Source organism: Amblyomma americanum, chromosome 7 (genome assembly GCF_052857255.1).
Source record: "Amblyomma americanum isolate KBUSLIRL-KWMA chromosome 7, ASM5285725v1, whole genome shotgun sequence".
In the NCBI taxonomy this organism is placed as follows: domain Eukaryota; kingdom Metazoa; phylum Arthropoda; class Arachnida; order Ixodida; family Ixodidae; genus Amblyomma; species Amblyomma americanum.
This window is the reverse complement of record NC_135503.1, coordinates 39,106,888-39,121,352: the sequence shown is the minus strand read 5'-3', so window position 1 is coordinate 39,121,352 and position 14,465 is coordinate 39,106,888. Positions and strand designations below refer to the sequence as shown.

Here is a 14,465-nt window from a genome sequence, read left to right as displayed (position 1 = left end):
TGTCAGACGATTCGTCGTGTTGTGATGCGCACGTTTATAAAATTTATTAACTGTTATAACGAGGAAATATACCGGATCATTCGAAGACGGCTATAAATCGCAATAGTAATGCAAAACGCAAGAGGAATAGATGGTGCCGCCTTTGTCTTGGAAGGAATATCCTCGGTTGTTCGGATTTTGTCTTCTCCACTTTTGCTGAGCACACCAATGTTAGCGCTTGAAGCTCCCGTAGCTAACGCTCTTAAGTCGAGCACTGAGGCAGTGTTGATGGAGATTTTTTTTAGACGCGCTGACAAGTTTTGTGTCCCTTTGGGGGCGCTCTGACGTATTAGTGGGCAAGCAGGTTTCAGGGAAAAGCCGACAGGAAGGGGAAGTGTGGTTATAATTTCTCAGTGTAGATAGATCTTACGGTATTCAGCTGAAGCGCAAGTGCTTGGCCGAAGATGATGCGGTGCAACAACAAAGAAAACCGTATAAAACCTTGCTGCTGGTTCGAGAGGTGCACAGCAGCCCGGAGGGCGAGCCTTTCAAAAGCAATTCCTTCTTTTCTTTTCTTTTTTCGGATTCCTACTTTTATCCTTTTACTTATCGCCCCATATTTCGTCTCCACTTCTCCCTTCTTCAGCGCCTTTCCTCCCTTGCGCGCTTTTCATCGGCCTTATCGAATCAACCACTCCTTGGTCCACGGCGCGCGCGCGCAAAAACAACACGGTGAAGATGCGGAGAACAAACAGAGAGCTCAGGCGGTGAGAGCTCTCCCCCGGAACACGTAACACACTGCGGAAGGATTTACGGCGGAGGCACTCTGCGCGCTGCCCGGGGCCACAGGTAATGATTGCTGGGCCGTCGGCTCGCGCGTGATTCCAAGAGAGCGGGCCTTGTTTTATGGACTCTGCTCGGTGGCTTAGCCTTCGGACATTTCTCAACCCTTCCGCGAACCAGTGGAAGCGGCTCTTCCTCCGACCCGAGCGGCGGGCCTCCTCCGGACGGCAATTCATTCGCGCCGCTCTTGCGCGGAAAGCAGGGGATGCGTTCAGTGGTGGGGGAACTCTGCAGCTCCTACGTCGCGAGTTACGAACGTACTGTGGTCGCTAGATTGTTTTTTCTTTTTCGCTTGTTTGCTTCCCGGCCTCAAAGAAAACTGGGAAGCTGGGAAGAATTACGTTTGTTTGTTGTGTCTGGATTATTACTTGTAAGCAAGAAACGGGGGAAAGCAGGAAAATAGGGAGGTTAACCAGAAAAGTGTTCTGGTCGGATACCCCGCACTTAAAGAAGCGGAAGAGAGTATGTAAAAGGCAGAGAAGAAAGAGATGGATGAAGTAAGCTGTGAGGAGGCCAGTTAAGGAGGTGAATTTGGCAAAGTCGCAACGTGTGGCGCAAGTGCTACGCTCTCTCAAGACCAGGAAAGACGAACACGAAGTAGGAATGGAGGAGGGAGGGAAAAGTTTGTTTTTGAAACTGTGTAGTAGGGACACACAAACGCACGCGCTGAAATGAGACAGAGCGAGAGGAACTACGGTTGTTATGAGCAAGTTCGCGAACAGGAGGTACTGTGGAGACAACTTCAAACAAAAACTCTCCCTAATCCAGGTGTCCTAAGCCATGTGTACCCGGATAGATTTAAGCCGGAGTGCAGCAAATGTGGCGGCAAAGCCACCGTAGACCACATCCTCTGGGACTGTCCGAGAGATCCACCACCAATATCGCTCAAGAGGCTCGCGCTCCCGGCCCGTGGGAGACCTTGTTGCTCAGCTCCGACCTGGAAACCCAAGTACAGGTGGTGACGAGAGCCGAAGAGGTCGCTGCCAGTCTCCACTGACGGCCACCTAACAAGATCAACAAACCCATTTATAACCCATGTCGATAATAAACGTTTTCCAATCCAAATCGCGAACTCTAGTCTCTTGTTACAACGAAGCCAAAAAGCCGCTTACAGGCTGACATAAAAGAAAGAAAATTTTCAGCAAATAATACGTCTGGCAGCATGCTTGAAAAATTACTGCACCTCAAGTTTCCTTCGGTAATGGATGTTTAGAAGTTGCTTTACATGGGTTGGCTTGCATGGTGCGCACCTATTCTTAGCCGAACGGATACGAAGCCCATCATATCGCCCCTACAGTAGGCGGCAAAATAACTTTCGGAACCCTTGAATAGGATTTTGTTTACGGAATCGTACGACACGAGCCATGTAAAGCTTCGGCGTCAGGTCTCCGCCAACCCGTGTCATTCGCAGGTCTCGGCATAATTATTTTTTTTTACTCTTATAGAGGCGGCAAGAGGACACAGAAAAGTCCACCTTTATATTGTGAATGTACTGGATGGTGTCCTGCCTCATTATACCTGCGCTCTTCTTCATGTAAGCAAACAATAATAAAAAATTCTCACGGCCACCAATTTCCGTATACTTCGCGAATCACTGCGTATGTGGTTTATTTTAGGACTGTCGTGTTTTATCTAGCACATCAAAGACTGCGTGTTTCGTGTCCGCTACTAGGTTAAAGAAAGAAAAGACGATAAAAACGCTGTCCCCAATTGACTTCCCCTCCGTGTGGCTCTCTTTGACATCAAAGCTCAGACTGTTTACAGAAAGTGGTGTCGCTGCTGCGACGTTTGTGTGAATGGGGGTCTTTCGAATGCCGGCCGCACTTGAAAGGTTCAGGCTCCGTTCCTTCATTTTCTGCTTGCAAGCAAATGGCAAGAGGAAACCAGAAAATTAAGAAATAGAAAGATGTTTTCTCGCGGCTAGAGAGAGGAGAGGGGGTGCTCTTTTTCCGCTGCGGGTTGCGGAAGTGGTACTTGAGCAGCGCTAAACAAGCACAGACGCCGACTAGAGTGCCTTCAGTCCATCCACGCTTGGGTGTAGAAACGGCTGCACAGGGCGTTGGGCTTTATGGACGTGATTGCGGAACGTTGCTGTGGAGTTCGTTTTCAAAGAACCTGATGACTGCCGCGCTGACCGCTGAAAGGAACTTCGGACCGTCTGTGAATGCGCATATGGTGGCGCCAACGCATGTTTTGGGGCTCTGTATGGGGGGAGCGTTTTTATTTTTTGTGAATGCGCGCGCGCACGTACGCACGTACGCACGTACGCACGCACGCACACACGCACACACACACGCACGCACACACGCACGCACACGCGCACGCGCACGCGCGCGCACACACACACACACACACACACACACACACACACACACACACACACACACACACACACACACACACACACACACACACACACACACACACACACACACACACACACACACACACACACACACACACACACACACACACACACACACACACACACACACACACACACACACACACACACACACACACACACACACACACACACACACACACACACACACACACACACACACACACACACACACACACACACACACACACACACACACACACACACACACACACACACACACACACACACACACACACACACACACACACACACACACACACACACACACACACACACACACACACACACACACACACACACACACACACACACACACACACACACACACACACACACACACACACACACACACACACACACACACACACACACACACACACACACACACACACACACACACACACACACACACACACACACACACACACACACACACACACACACACACACACACACACACACACACATACACACACACACACACACACACACACACACACACACACACACACACACACACACACACACACACACACACACACACACACATCTCGTCCGTGGGTATCTATTAGTGTGACGTACGAATGTGCAGTGCATATAGCGAGAATGAGTCTGCGAGGCATTTCTCTATTAAAAATACAACAATGAAGGAATACGAGGAATAGAGCTTAGTGAGCTCCACCTGTTATGCCTGCAGCGCACACTATTCACTTTCATCTCATTATAATTAACAGACTGCTGTATTCGTTCAAGCTTAGATATTGAGAAGAACAAGAGGCGCTTCGAGCAGTTGGATGCGGCACTGGCCAGCTCTGACTCCTCGACCCAGCTTCAGCTGGTGAAGAGGGCCTAGAGGGCCACAACGCCGCCCTTGGACTCCCGGACTTGGGAGAACCACTCCTTAAAGTGAAGAGATCAATAAGTGTTTTTCTCTCTCTTCTTGATTTTGAGTAGGATGTCACAAACGCGAGTTAGTGACATCCTGGTTGAAGTAAAGGAGAATCAACGGGCTGGCTTCGCCACGGCATGTAATGCGAAGGCAAGATAACCCATGGTCGTTAAGGGTAACGGAGTGGATTCCAAGAGAAAGTAAGCGTAGCAGGGGGCGGCAGAAAGTTAGGTTGGCGTACGAAATTAAGAAGTTCGCGGGGATAAGGTAGCCGCAGCTTGCACAGGACAGGGTTAATTGAAGAGATATGACAACAATAATAATAAACTTGTTTATTTCGGTTCATGAAATACAAAAACCGAGAACGTACAGTCTAAAGATGTTGCAAACACCTGACAATGGCCTATAGTCCTGGCCAATGACATTCAGCAGGAAAGAGCAACAGTTTTAGAAAATTTGCGCAGAAGCCATCCACAATCAAAATCAAAGTCTTGGAGGCAACCTAAATGTAGCATGCACTTTCATGAAGAGGCATTTGGCCTGCAGTGGGCGTTGTCAGACTGATGATGATGATTATGATATCCATTAATAGCTGTAGCGCTTGCATCTGCTATAATTTGAGCCAGATTGGTGTGAGTGTACATTTTGGAACCGCTTGCGATACGTGCGCTATGGCTCAAAGGAGGAGGGGGAAGAAACTTTTATTAAAATAATTTGAGACTGATGTGTTTGTTCTTTTATATTTGATTGGCTCAACCTCGCGATAGCTTCGTCAGGTGTGGGCTCCCTCCGCTTATATTTTCCCATTCCTTTTCCTCTCGGAGGGTCCCAGACAATGGAAACAAGTGTAGATGGCCGCCATCTTTTTCGGGCAATGTCCAAAGGCCTTCATGCTTTGAGCCTTGCGTGCCATTTTTGAAGGCGTTGTACAGTATGGTTCACTGTTAAAGGGAACATGTGGTCGCGTGTCGTTGGCTTTCCGCGAGGCGCTGCTGCGGAAAGCCGGAAAGAATACCGCGCTGATTATGGACCGGATTTTTTTTTTTGTTGTTGGCATTCTGTCCCCTTGCGTGGATCTCATTTTTCACACCCACAACGCATCGATTACCTCTTCTCGCTGCTGAATTGGCTTTTTCCATTCTGTGGTCGCGTTTAGTGCGAAATGAGCAACGTTTTCTCCGTACTAGATTATCCACGTGTGAGTGCCTTGGTTCATATGCCACTCAACGTGTACTGTACGCGTTGAATGGCATATGAACCAAGGCACTCACTCGTGGATAATCTAGTCCAGAGAAAACATTGCTTATTTCGCACGAAACGCGACCACATAATGGAAAAAGCCAATTCAGCAACGAGAAGAGGCAATTGATGTGTTGTGGGTGTGAAAAATGAGATCCGTGCAAGGGGACAGAATGCCAAAAAAAAAAAAACTCCGGTCCATAATCAGCGCGGTATTCTTTCCGGCTTTGCGCCTCGCGGAAAGCCAACGACACGCGACTGCATGTTTCCTTTATCAGTGGACCATACTGCACGTCAACGATGTTGTGCTTCGCTCCACTGTGGCCTCCACTTTCGTAGTTGGCTGTAGGAGCTGCAACGCGAGCCGAATAATCGTGCACTGCTGTTATCCTTCTTGATATCAGATGTGGAGTGAATAGATTTGCTGCCTGTGTCCTTCAGTTCAAGAATGCGGGCAATAAATGTGTACGGAAGGTGAAGAATAAGATACAGGTTCAGACAAAAGCAGACGTCAGTTTCTGTATTTTAAATATTTTATTTCAAACTTCCTGCAATCCCGCCCCGCACAGCCGGTGGCTCTCAAAAAGCACATGTCGAGCTGGCCCACAATGCGAATACTTTAGCCATTTGGTGTGTGCTTCCATAAATAGATTAATCAGTTTAGCAGCTTCACTCGATAATATTTTGCGTTCCCTATTCTGTTTGCATTCCCGTAATGCAGTTTAGTGGCGAGCTAAAGCGTAAGTCAGTTTTGATTCTTCCCCTTCACGGAGTCATCACACCTGATTGTCGTCACTGCCAATCAGCAGGGGCTCTGAACAGCGTATTTTGCACCTGCCTATCACTCAAGAAACACAGCTTTATAACAGACTTGTTAGAAATCCGTTTGAACATAGCAGAAAATAAGAAGCTCATCCCACACGTGAAGATGGTAGACGCGGGCCTGTTCTTTAACACGCCTAGATTGCCGAGCACTGCATCGTAGCCATCATAGTTCTCTGTTTCTTTGCTTCCAGCAAAGCAGAGTGCTTGGCTTGAGCATGCTGGCTCGGGCCAACCTCTTTGAACAACATTCATTCTTAAGTGAATTCTTTTTCCCTCTCCTTTGCGGTGTCCAGGCGTGGACACCCGCTTGCGCTTCAGCCTGGAGCCGGGGCGCGGGGAGTCCGGATTCGCGCAGTGGATGGACGCCACCAAGGTCGTTGTGCGGCTGCCCGACGGCATTCCGGCCGACTTCCGCAAGAAGGTGAGTTCCGCTCGCGCACGTATATTTATTAAATGCTCCCGTTTGGCTGAAGGACAATTTCGAACCCTGGTGGTAGAAATTATTCCGGAGACCTCCACTACGGCACCCCTTTTTTGTCGCTTCCTTATTTCACTCCTTTCTCCATCCCTTTTCTCACGGTGCGATTAAGGTATCCTCTGAAAAGTGAGACCCTTACTGTGCCTCTTGCTTTCTCAGAACCAATTTTCATCGTTTCTCTGCACGGTCATGAGATCCCCGTGGGCTTAGCCCTTGTTGTCGTGGGATTGGACGCCATCATGGGGGAAGGGGCGATTGTGGTAAAGGTTCAGCGCGTGATGCATCCGAGCGTTATATCTTTGACAATTTCATGATTTAAAGGCTATCGATATCGAACTTCTTACGTGGTAAATTAAATGCATACTATTACTACTTTACGACTTCTATGTGTTTGTGCGTGTGTGTGGGGGGGGGGGGGGGGGGCGCCCGCGCGCATTGGACTTCGCAGCTGAGAATATGTTTCACTGAAAAGCTGCCGTGCTCCAGGTTAGGAACCGGGTTAGAACTACGATTACAGTCCCGGTGAGCCTTTGGGATACATTTGAGTGTGGGTGTCCCGAAGCTCTGCTCCGGCTTTCCTTTATTTGTTCGCATTAATTGGCTGGAGCAGCGCGCTATTTCTGAAGCCAGGCTTTCGCCTGCAGCTGTCGTTTATGTCCGGCCTTTCTTTCTTTACCCCTGCTCGAAGTGTCGCAAGACGTCCCGGTGAGGTATTGCGCGATCGGTTGCGGCTCGCCGAAGTAATTTCGCGTGTTGCCGCGTACGCAGCTTTCGGAGCCTTAATTAGTCCCGGCCGTATCTGTCAAAGGGCAAAATGAGCGAAAGCAGCAGCGAAAGAAATGAGGCGAAGAGAAAGTACGAAAATAGTAAGAGTACACGAAACACCGGCGGGCTTTGTGTGTGGAACCGCCGGTAAGTAAAATATGTAAAGAGAAAGAACCAAAGAACGACCGTAGCACCTTGCACTACGGAAAGAGAAGGAACAAAATTTAATGAGGAGAGTAGATAGAGAGAAAGGAACCCCTGCAAACAAGTTTTCGGGGCAGTACTCGTACTTTACTCAGCCTGATTGAGCACGAATAAGTTTAGTGGCTGTCTGGCTCATCATCATCATAATCATCATTATGATCGCGAACTCAAGTTCACTGCAGAACAACTGCATCTGACAGTGTTTCTTCGACTGCCGCTATCTTATCTCTCTGACTGCCGCCTAACCTAACCTAACCTAACCTAACCTAGCCTGACCTAACCTAACCTAACCTAACCTAACCTAACCTAACCTAATCTAACCTAATCTAGCCTAACCTAACCTAACCTAACCTAACCTAGCCTGATCTAACCTAACCTAACCTAATCTAGCCTAACCTAACCTAACCTAACCTAACCTAACCTAACGTAACCTACAGCCTAAACTCATGACTCCACCTCAACCCTTGCCATCGTCGACTGCATTCGACTTGTCTTTGTTCCTCGTCGTTTATTAACGATTACTTCAGTAATCGAACTGTTCAAGAAGTTCGTTAATGCGAACTAAGCAAGGGGGCACCGACAGTATTTCTAGGATAATAACGGACACTAAATGCAAGTATTTTCCTTCTCCTTTCTTGTTTTTTCCCCGCATTGTTATCAGGGTATGTGTTGAAAAGTGTTCGCGCACGGGGCGGAAAGTACAGACTTCTAATTTATCAAACGAGCTTCGCGCCGCAACTAATACTCTGTAGCTAGTCCCGCTTAATAGTAATTACGCGCGCTAATGGAGTAGTTGCTTCACGGTCTGCAAATATTTTCGGTGAGTAGGCAACTTTCGCCTACTTACCGATGCTTTAGCAGATTAGTATCTTACATAATCTGCTTTGTGGCGTTAGGAAAGTTGTCCCAATTCATAATTAAAAAAACCTAACTGGTCGGTTATGAAGTATATATTTTTTTCATAATACGCTTGCTGTGCGCGCATGGCAACATCGCGTTAATGAGAGCCGGCGGCCACGTTCCTGCAGATGTTTAGTGATTAAACATGCCCGCTCTCAAGCACTCGGTTCCCAAAGCACTGAAAGAAACACAAGGTCGGTACATATTTATTTTTTTTATTCATACAGTCACCCCACAAAGGTAACAGTTACTGGTTGCAAAATAATTTAGAGAAAACGGTTGTCAATTTCAAACAGAATGCTCATATTCTTCGCTCAAATGGTACCACGACAGCTGCATTTTGCACAGGTAGTATTATTTATGGTTGATGGAGTTTAACGTCCCAAAGCGACCCGGGCTATGATTGACGCCGTAGTGAATGGAACCGGACATTTCGACCACTTGGGGTTTTTAACGTGCACAGACATCGCACAGCACACGGGCCTCTAGAATTTCGCCTCCATCGAAATTCGACCGTCGCGGCCGTGTACGTCTCCACGTGAAATCCGAATTTTCGGACATATATGTTTTTTCGGTGTGCATCATTTTGCATGTTATTCCACGTTTCAAGAATGAATAAATGCATTGTAATGGATAAGATAGGAATATAAAATAAGATGCATTATGACGAAGCACAATATGAGGACTGTTTTTGTTCCATTATATTTCATCCTTGTAGTCCACCACGCTGGCTGGAGTATGCAGACGATAACTGAGGCATGACGTCGCCTTAAGAAGCGACGAAAAGAATTGGAATAGAATACGGTTTCAATAGAATCGTCACATTATCCCGGCCCAGCCTTTTGTGGTCCAAACTGCGAAAATGTCTGCCCGGCTGGAGCGCTGCTACCGTCTCTCGCGCCCTTCCGAACCACGAGAAGCTATAAATAGCGACGCACGGTCGTACCTTAGGCCAGCCCCGCAGGAAGAGCGTGATTCCTGCCGCTTCTATCTCGTCTTACTTTTATCCGTTGTTATGCTTCACAGACTAAAGCGTCAGCTCCGCGTGATACTAGGCGGGCGACCCGAAGCAGCCGTTTGTTCTACAGGCTTTCTTGTACCTTCTCTCCGGAGCCTCAACGCCCCGAACAGCCGCTCCTTACTAAGCTCCGGAACAGCCACTCGAGAGCGTGGTCTTAGAGCGAACTCGGGAAATCCTAGCTCACGCTCGGGAGGAGGCCGCCGTTAATAATGCAACGCCCTGAATTCTCCTGCAGCCTTCGTCGCTGTTTGGCCAGCAAAGCCGCAAATGCTGTAGAAACTGTTGCGTGCAGTTTAGATAACTTGCCGAACTGTGCCGTGGATCAGGCGGGAAGAGGTATTGGCTGTTTTTCTCGAAAACTTGATATGATTGCCATCCCAATAGTTGACGCGTTTCAGAGATCGCGGAAATTCACGAAGGCAGTGCGCCGAAGATCGAGCGGAAAGTGATAGGTTAAATGGGTGAAAACAAATGTCCGGTCGCTGGCATTAGTAATGTTGGCTTAATTTATGTATGAGAAATTGTGTACGTTTCTTTATCTGTGGCGAACGTCAAGTCGTCTTTGTGACAATATTACGTGTATGTAATGCTACTTTGGTGTTTGATAAATTGATTGCTAGCTTGTACATAAGTGAAGCAGGAAAAAGGGAATAAAATGTGTGGAACGCCTTCCAAACAGCCTCGCCAAATGTACGACATAGCATGGGAATACTTTGTATCACGTGCTGCACTGTACTAGACAACTTTATGTGTTCGAGGCGCAGCTGCTAAGTAAGCCATGATTTTCTTACGCTAGAAGAGGACTGCACTAGCTTTTTCGCGTCGTAAATTGTTTACTCGTGTTCAGTACTCCAAGAATGTTTGTAACGGCCGTCAGGCTTCGCGTGTTTGATTACAGAAACAGATAAAAACAGTTTTGTGCCACCGACTTCAGCTTTCCGGATGGCTGGGCCAGTCGTAGTTCAGGCGCGTGCTCTCCATGGACAAGGAGGGAAGGCGGCTAGATATCATGGGTAATATTGTGGAAAAGCGATGAACCTGACAAGCTTATATAACATGCTCGTGCGCGCACGTTAACGTATGCGTGCTCAACAACGTATGCGCCTCCCACGCATACGGAGCGCACGAGCCTCTTCTTTTCCGCCGTGTGGCTGCCAGCTCATCATAGGTCTTCGGTTTCTCCTGCGCGCACATTGGAGCCAACGCTGCACGCAACTAACAAAACAAGGCGCAGCACTCGAGATCCATGGAAAGGATACAGGTGGGCTTGTTTTTCTCATAGCCGACGTCCTTAATAAGGCTTCTAACGTAAGCCTAGTGCTTGTATTCAGGCCTCTTGCTCCGGACTTGCTGCGCCTCAACTAAAGAACTAAGATCCCGCTCGTGGTAGGGAATATTCGGGCGCCCCATTTACAATTCACATAATGGAGCCCGCTGGTTCTTTCTGGTGACTACTTTCAGCGAGAATATGGGGAGATCGTCGGACAATAAAAATAGGCTCCGGTTTATGTGCTGTTTCTGTTCTGTCACGTGTGTAGCTATTGTGTAGCTGTGCTTTGGAAGCACTCGGACTCAGTGCTGGCAGTAGCTTCTTCTCGCGTAATCTGTATGCTCTTAGAGAATTGCCGCGTAATGGAAATTGTGAAGAGTTAGAGCGAACGAGCACTATTAACGGAGCCTCGAGCGTTGCTGTCGGCTCTAGTCGATTCAGTTGAAACGCGTCGTGTACTGAACGAAAATAAAATAGACTAAAGCTCACTCCCAACGACAAGTGTCCGGGGGCTTCTGGAGATGATTGGACATCGTTCCCTCTTGAGACTGCTCGGAGAGGAACGAGTGCGGTCTTACGACTGAAGCTCGACCGTCGCGGGTGCAGGGTTGCTGGCATGGCTGGGCGATTGGCAATCAACTCGTTTCCGTCGCTTACTTGGTAGATCACGTCCGGAAGTTTTCTGTCAGAAGTGTCCCTTCGCGAATCCTCGTTCATGATTTTTCTGTTTCAAGCGAAGGGGAGGATTAGATACGGTCCAAAATGAAAGCCGGACATTCCGGTTCAATTCAGTCGGAACGCCACTTGTATGCTGTTGCTCCAGATCTGATACGACTGTGTAGGAGTGATGTGTGTGTGTGCGTGTGTGTGTGTGTGTGTGTGTGTGTGTGTGTGTGTGTGTGTGTGTGTGTGTGTGTGTGTGTGTTGGTTTGTTTATTTGTCTGTCTGAGTGCGCACACACAAAACACAACACAGGATGTTTGCAGAGCCTTGTTATTTCATGGATGGCCCTCTCTCCTCGAAGAAAGAAGAGGAGAGTAAATTCATAAAGTGCAGCGCAGAGACGGCTCTTGCTTGTGGGATTTGAATCTCCTTGTTACTCACGGTTTTGGTGCAAAACCGACGCAGACGAACAACTGCGTGCGCAAATGACATGTCCAGTGTCACGTCGCGCACCGCACATTGGATATGTCGGTTTGAGCGAGAATCGATCTGCGTAAGCGGATTAGAAGCGGATATCATGAGAGATGAGAGATCCCAGAAAGCCCCCCCCCCCCCCCCTCTCCCCCCTCTTCTATATTGATCTCCGTTACAGAACGAATCGCGTTAGAATTTCTCTTTGTCACGCACAACTCTTAGGCCATCTGTATAAGTGGTACCTATTACTGCTGTGCCTTTCTCTGGTTATTCAAGTTTACAGTAAGGACTCGCCTGGTATGCGTAATCTTCTCTCTGGTAGCTGGGAAAAAAAAGGAAAAATCCTTTTTCCTCAACATACTGAAGGAGCTGCTCGGCACCACAAAACGTAGGTTTTCCCAAGATAATGCTAATTATCCTGGAGTTGTAAATTCTACCAGTGCTTGTTTCAACAAGTCGCAGCATATGTACAATTATTGTCTCTCTGAAACACTGCGCCGTTATAACCGAGCGATATTGGGGAGACACAGTATTGCTAAACGCTGGATAATAGTGTGCGACTCCGCAGCACCGGCGGCAGGCCATTGACGGCATGCTCTGCCTATTTGTGCGCACGCTTCCTTATTCGCTTGTCAACTCTCGCAAAGAGTCCTCGCTGCTACTCTATACGAACTGTTTACTGCTGCAACGGCGAACATTAATATGATCTTATTTTGTCATATTCCGTTGCTAGTACGCATACGAAATGAAGAAGACAGCTGCTTCAAGAAAAGGACCGTCGCGTTTTCATTGCTGGCCCCCTGAAGTCGGAAAGCAAACGCAGGTCTCTATTTCTCCTCTTTTTTTTTTTTTGCATGGTAGGAAACGGGCTGCTTCCATATTGGATTCTGGCGTTGACGTGGAGTGATCCTACGTGCTCTGCGTGAAGTTCCGGTTTATTGTGCTGCCTCTAAACGGGAAAACACGGCTGTTTGGGAGCGGACTGAATTTCGAGCCTCTATTTCTTTCTTACTAGCCGCAACATCTTGACACTGCCTCTTCCGAGCGTTGTGACGTTGTTCGGAGAGCTTGTTTTGTGTTGTCGCTTCTCTTCTTGTGACTGTTCTCATATCTTCAGCTTCTTCTACGTTTTCTTTCCAGCAAAAACTCATTTATCCGAGCATCCTTTTTCGCCGTCGTGCGATTAGTTTCTGATGTATTCAATTTTGTGCCCTGGACTGTGTTTCTGGTGAAAATTTTTTATATCGCTGCATTGGTTTTTTGGCGGTTCATTTTGCGCATGCCACTTAATGCTGTCTTTCCGTGTCGACGTCTTTGTTAAAATTGTATATTTTACTCTGGTGTGTTGCGAATTTTGCCTTCTTCTAAAGAGCCTTCGCTCTCCCGAGCGCTTGAATGGCTCGTTCGTGGAAGCAGTTATTTCGAAGTCATTTTTTTAATGTAGTAATTCGCAAATATATTTTTCAGCAGTGTAAAATGCCCCAAAATTTCAGATATAACGATTTCTGCTTCAGTTTTTTGCCGCTAAAACTGCAATGAGAACTACAGGGTCGTTCTACTTTGTTTTCACAGAAATACAAGCTGTGATTTCTTGCGCAATTTATTGCATAAAGTATTGCTAAAATCAAGTACTAATCACAAAAGGTGTATTCTGCAATTGAGCATGGTTATGCTGACTCTTCAAGATGTTTTTTTCAGCGCTACACAAACGACACAACGACACATAGACGACACAACGCCCGTCGCGTTGTGTCGTTTGTCGTTTATGGAGCGCTGTGTCGTTGTCGTTTATAAAGCGCTGAAAAAAAAAAAACTTCTTCAACACATCATGCTTCACTAACTATCCCCACAACGCGTTTCTTTATGTGAACCTTCTTCTGCTCTAGGCCCTTTCTTTTGTGTTTGCTGACTCTGTTTCCTCAAGATGATTTTGTTGAGTCGGTTTCGCCCGAAAATTTTGTTTTAAAGGCAAAGCACGCTATACAGGGGCCACAACCTTGTTGTACGAGAGTTGTTTATTTTCAACACCTCACGGAACATTGACGGCGTGCCAGCAACAAATTCGTAAATGACCTTCACTAGGCCGGGAAGCCATTTGGGTGGCTTGCGTTTACTCGTTAGAACTGCGTAGGAGCGTCGGTAAAGCGCACACAGCAACTCAATCTTTGTGGCTGCCACAAATGCGCTGGCGGGTCATGCACACGACACTGGCCACCAGATTGACTGGGGCAATGCCTCCATCTTATCTAAGGAAAGAAACCTGACGACGCGCCTTCTGCTGGAATCGCTATTCATCCAAACATCACAAGCAACATTAAACAAGAACGCTGGCCCCATGCCAGGCATCTACGCCCGATCTTTACGTCACATTCTCCGGATATAAATTCGCCACCGCTCTTGTCCTGCTCACTGTGAACAAGAAACCCGTACGGGTTTCGAAACGTCTTTCTTTTTTCGACTATGGTCAGTGACTGCTACTTCACTTCATTTCATTACGCCGAATGAGAC

The 14,465-nt window shown here is 47.5% G+C and overlaps 1 protein-coding gene across 5 annotated transcripts in view; it reads left to right on the top strand.

Annotated features, from left to right (window-relative positions):
* The window catches only part of LOC144098936 (uncharacterized), a 214,499-nt gene that overhangs the window by 167,647 nt on the left and 32,387 nt on the right, over nucleotides 1-14,465 (top strand). For all 5 annotated transcript variants that reach the window (XM_077631910.1, XM_077631912.1, XM_077631913.1 and 2 more), the window contains one exon: nucleotides 6,476-6,603. In XM_077631910.1, the coding sequence (XP_077488036.1) occupies nucleotides 6,476-6,603 (128 nt within the window). The remainder of the gene's footprint in view (nucleotides 1-6,475; nucleotides 6,604-14,465) is intronic.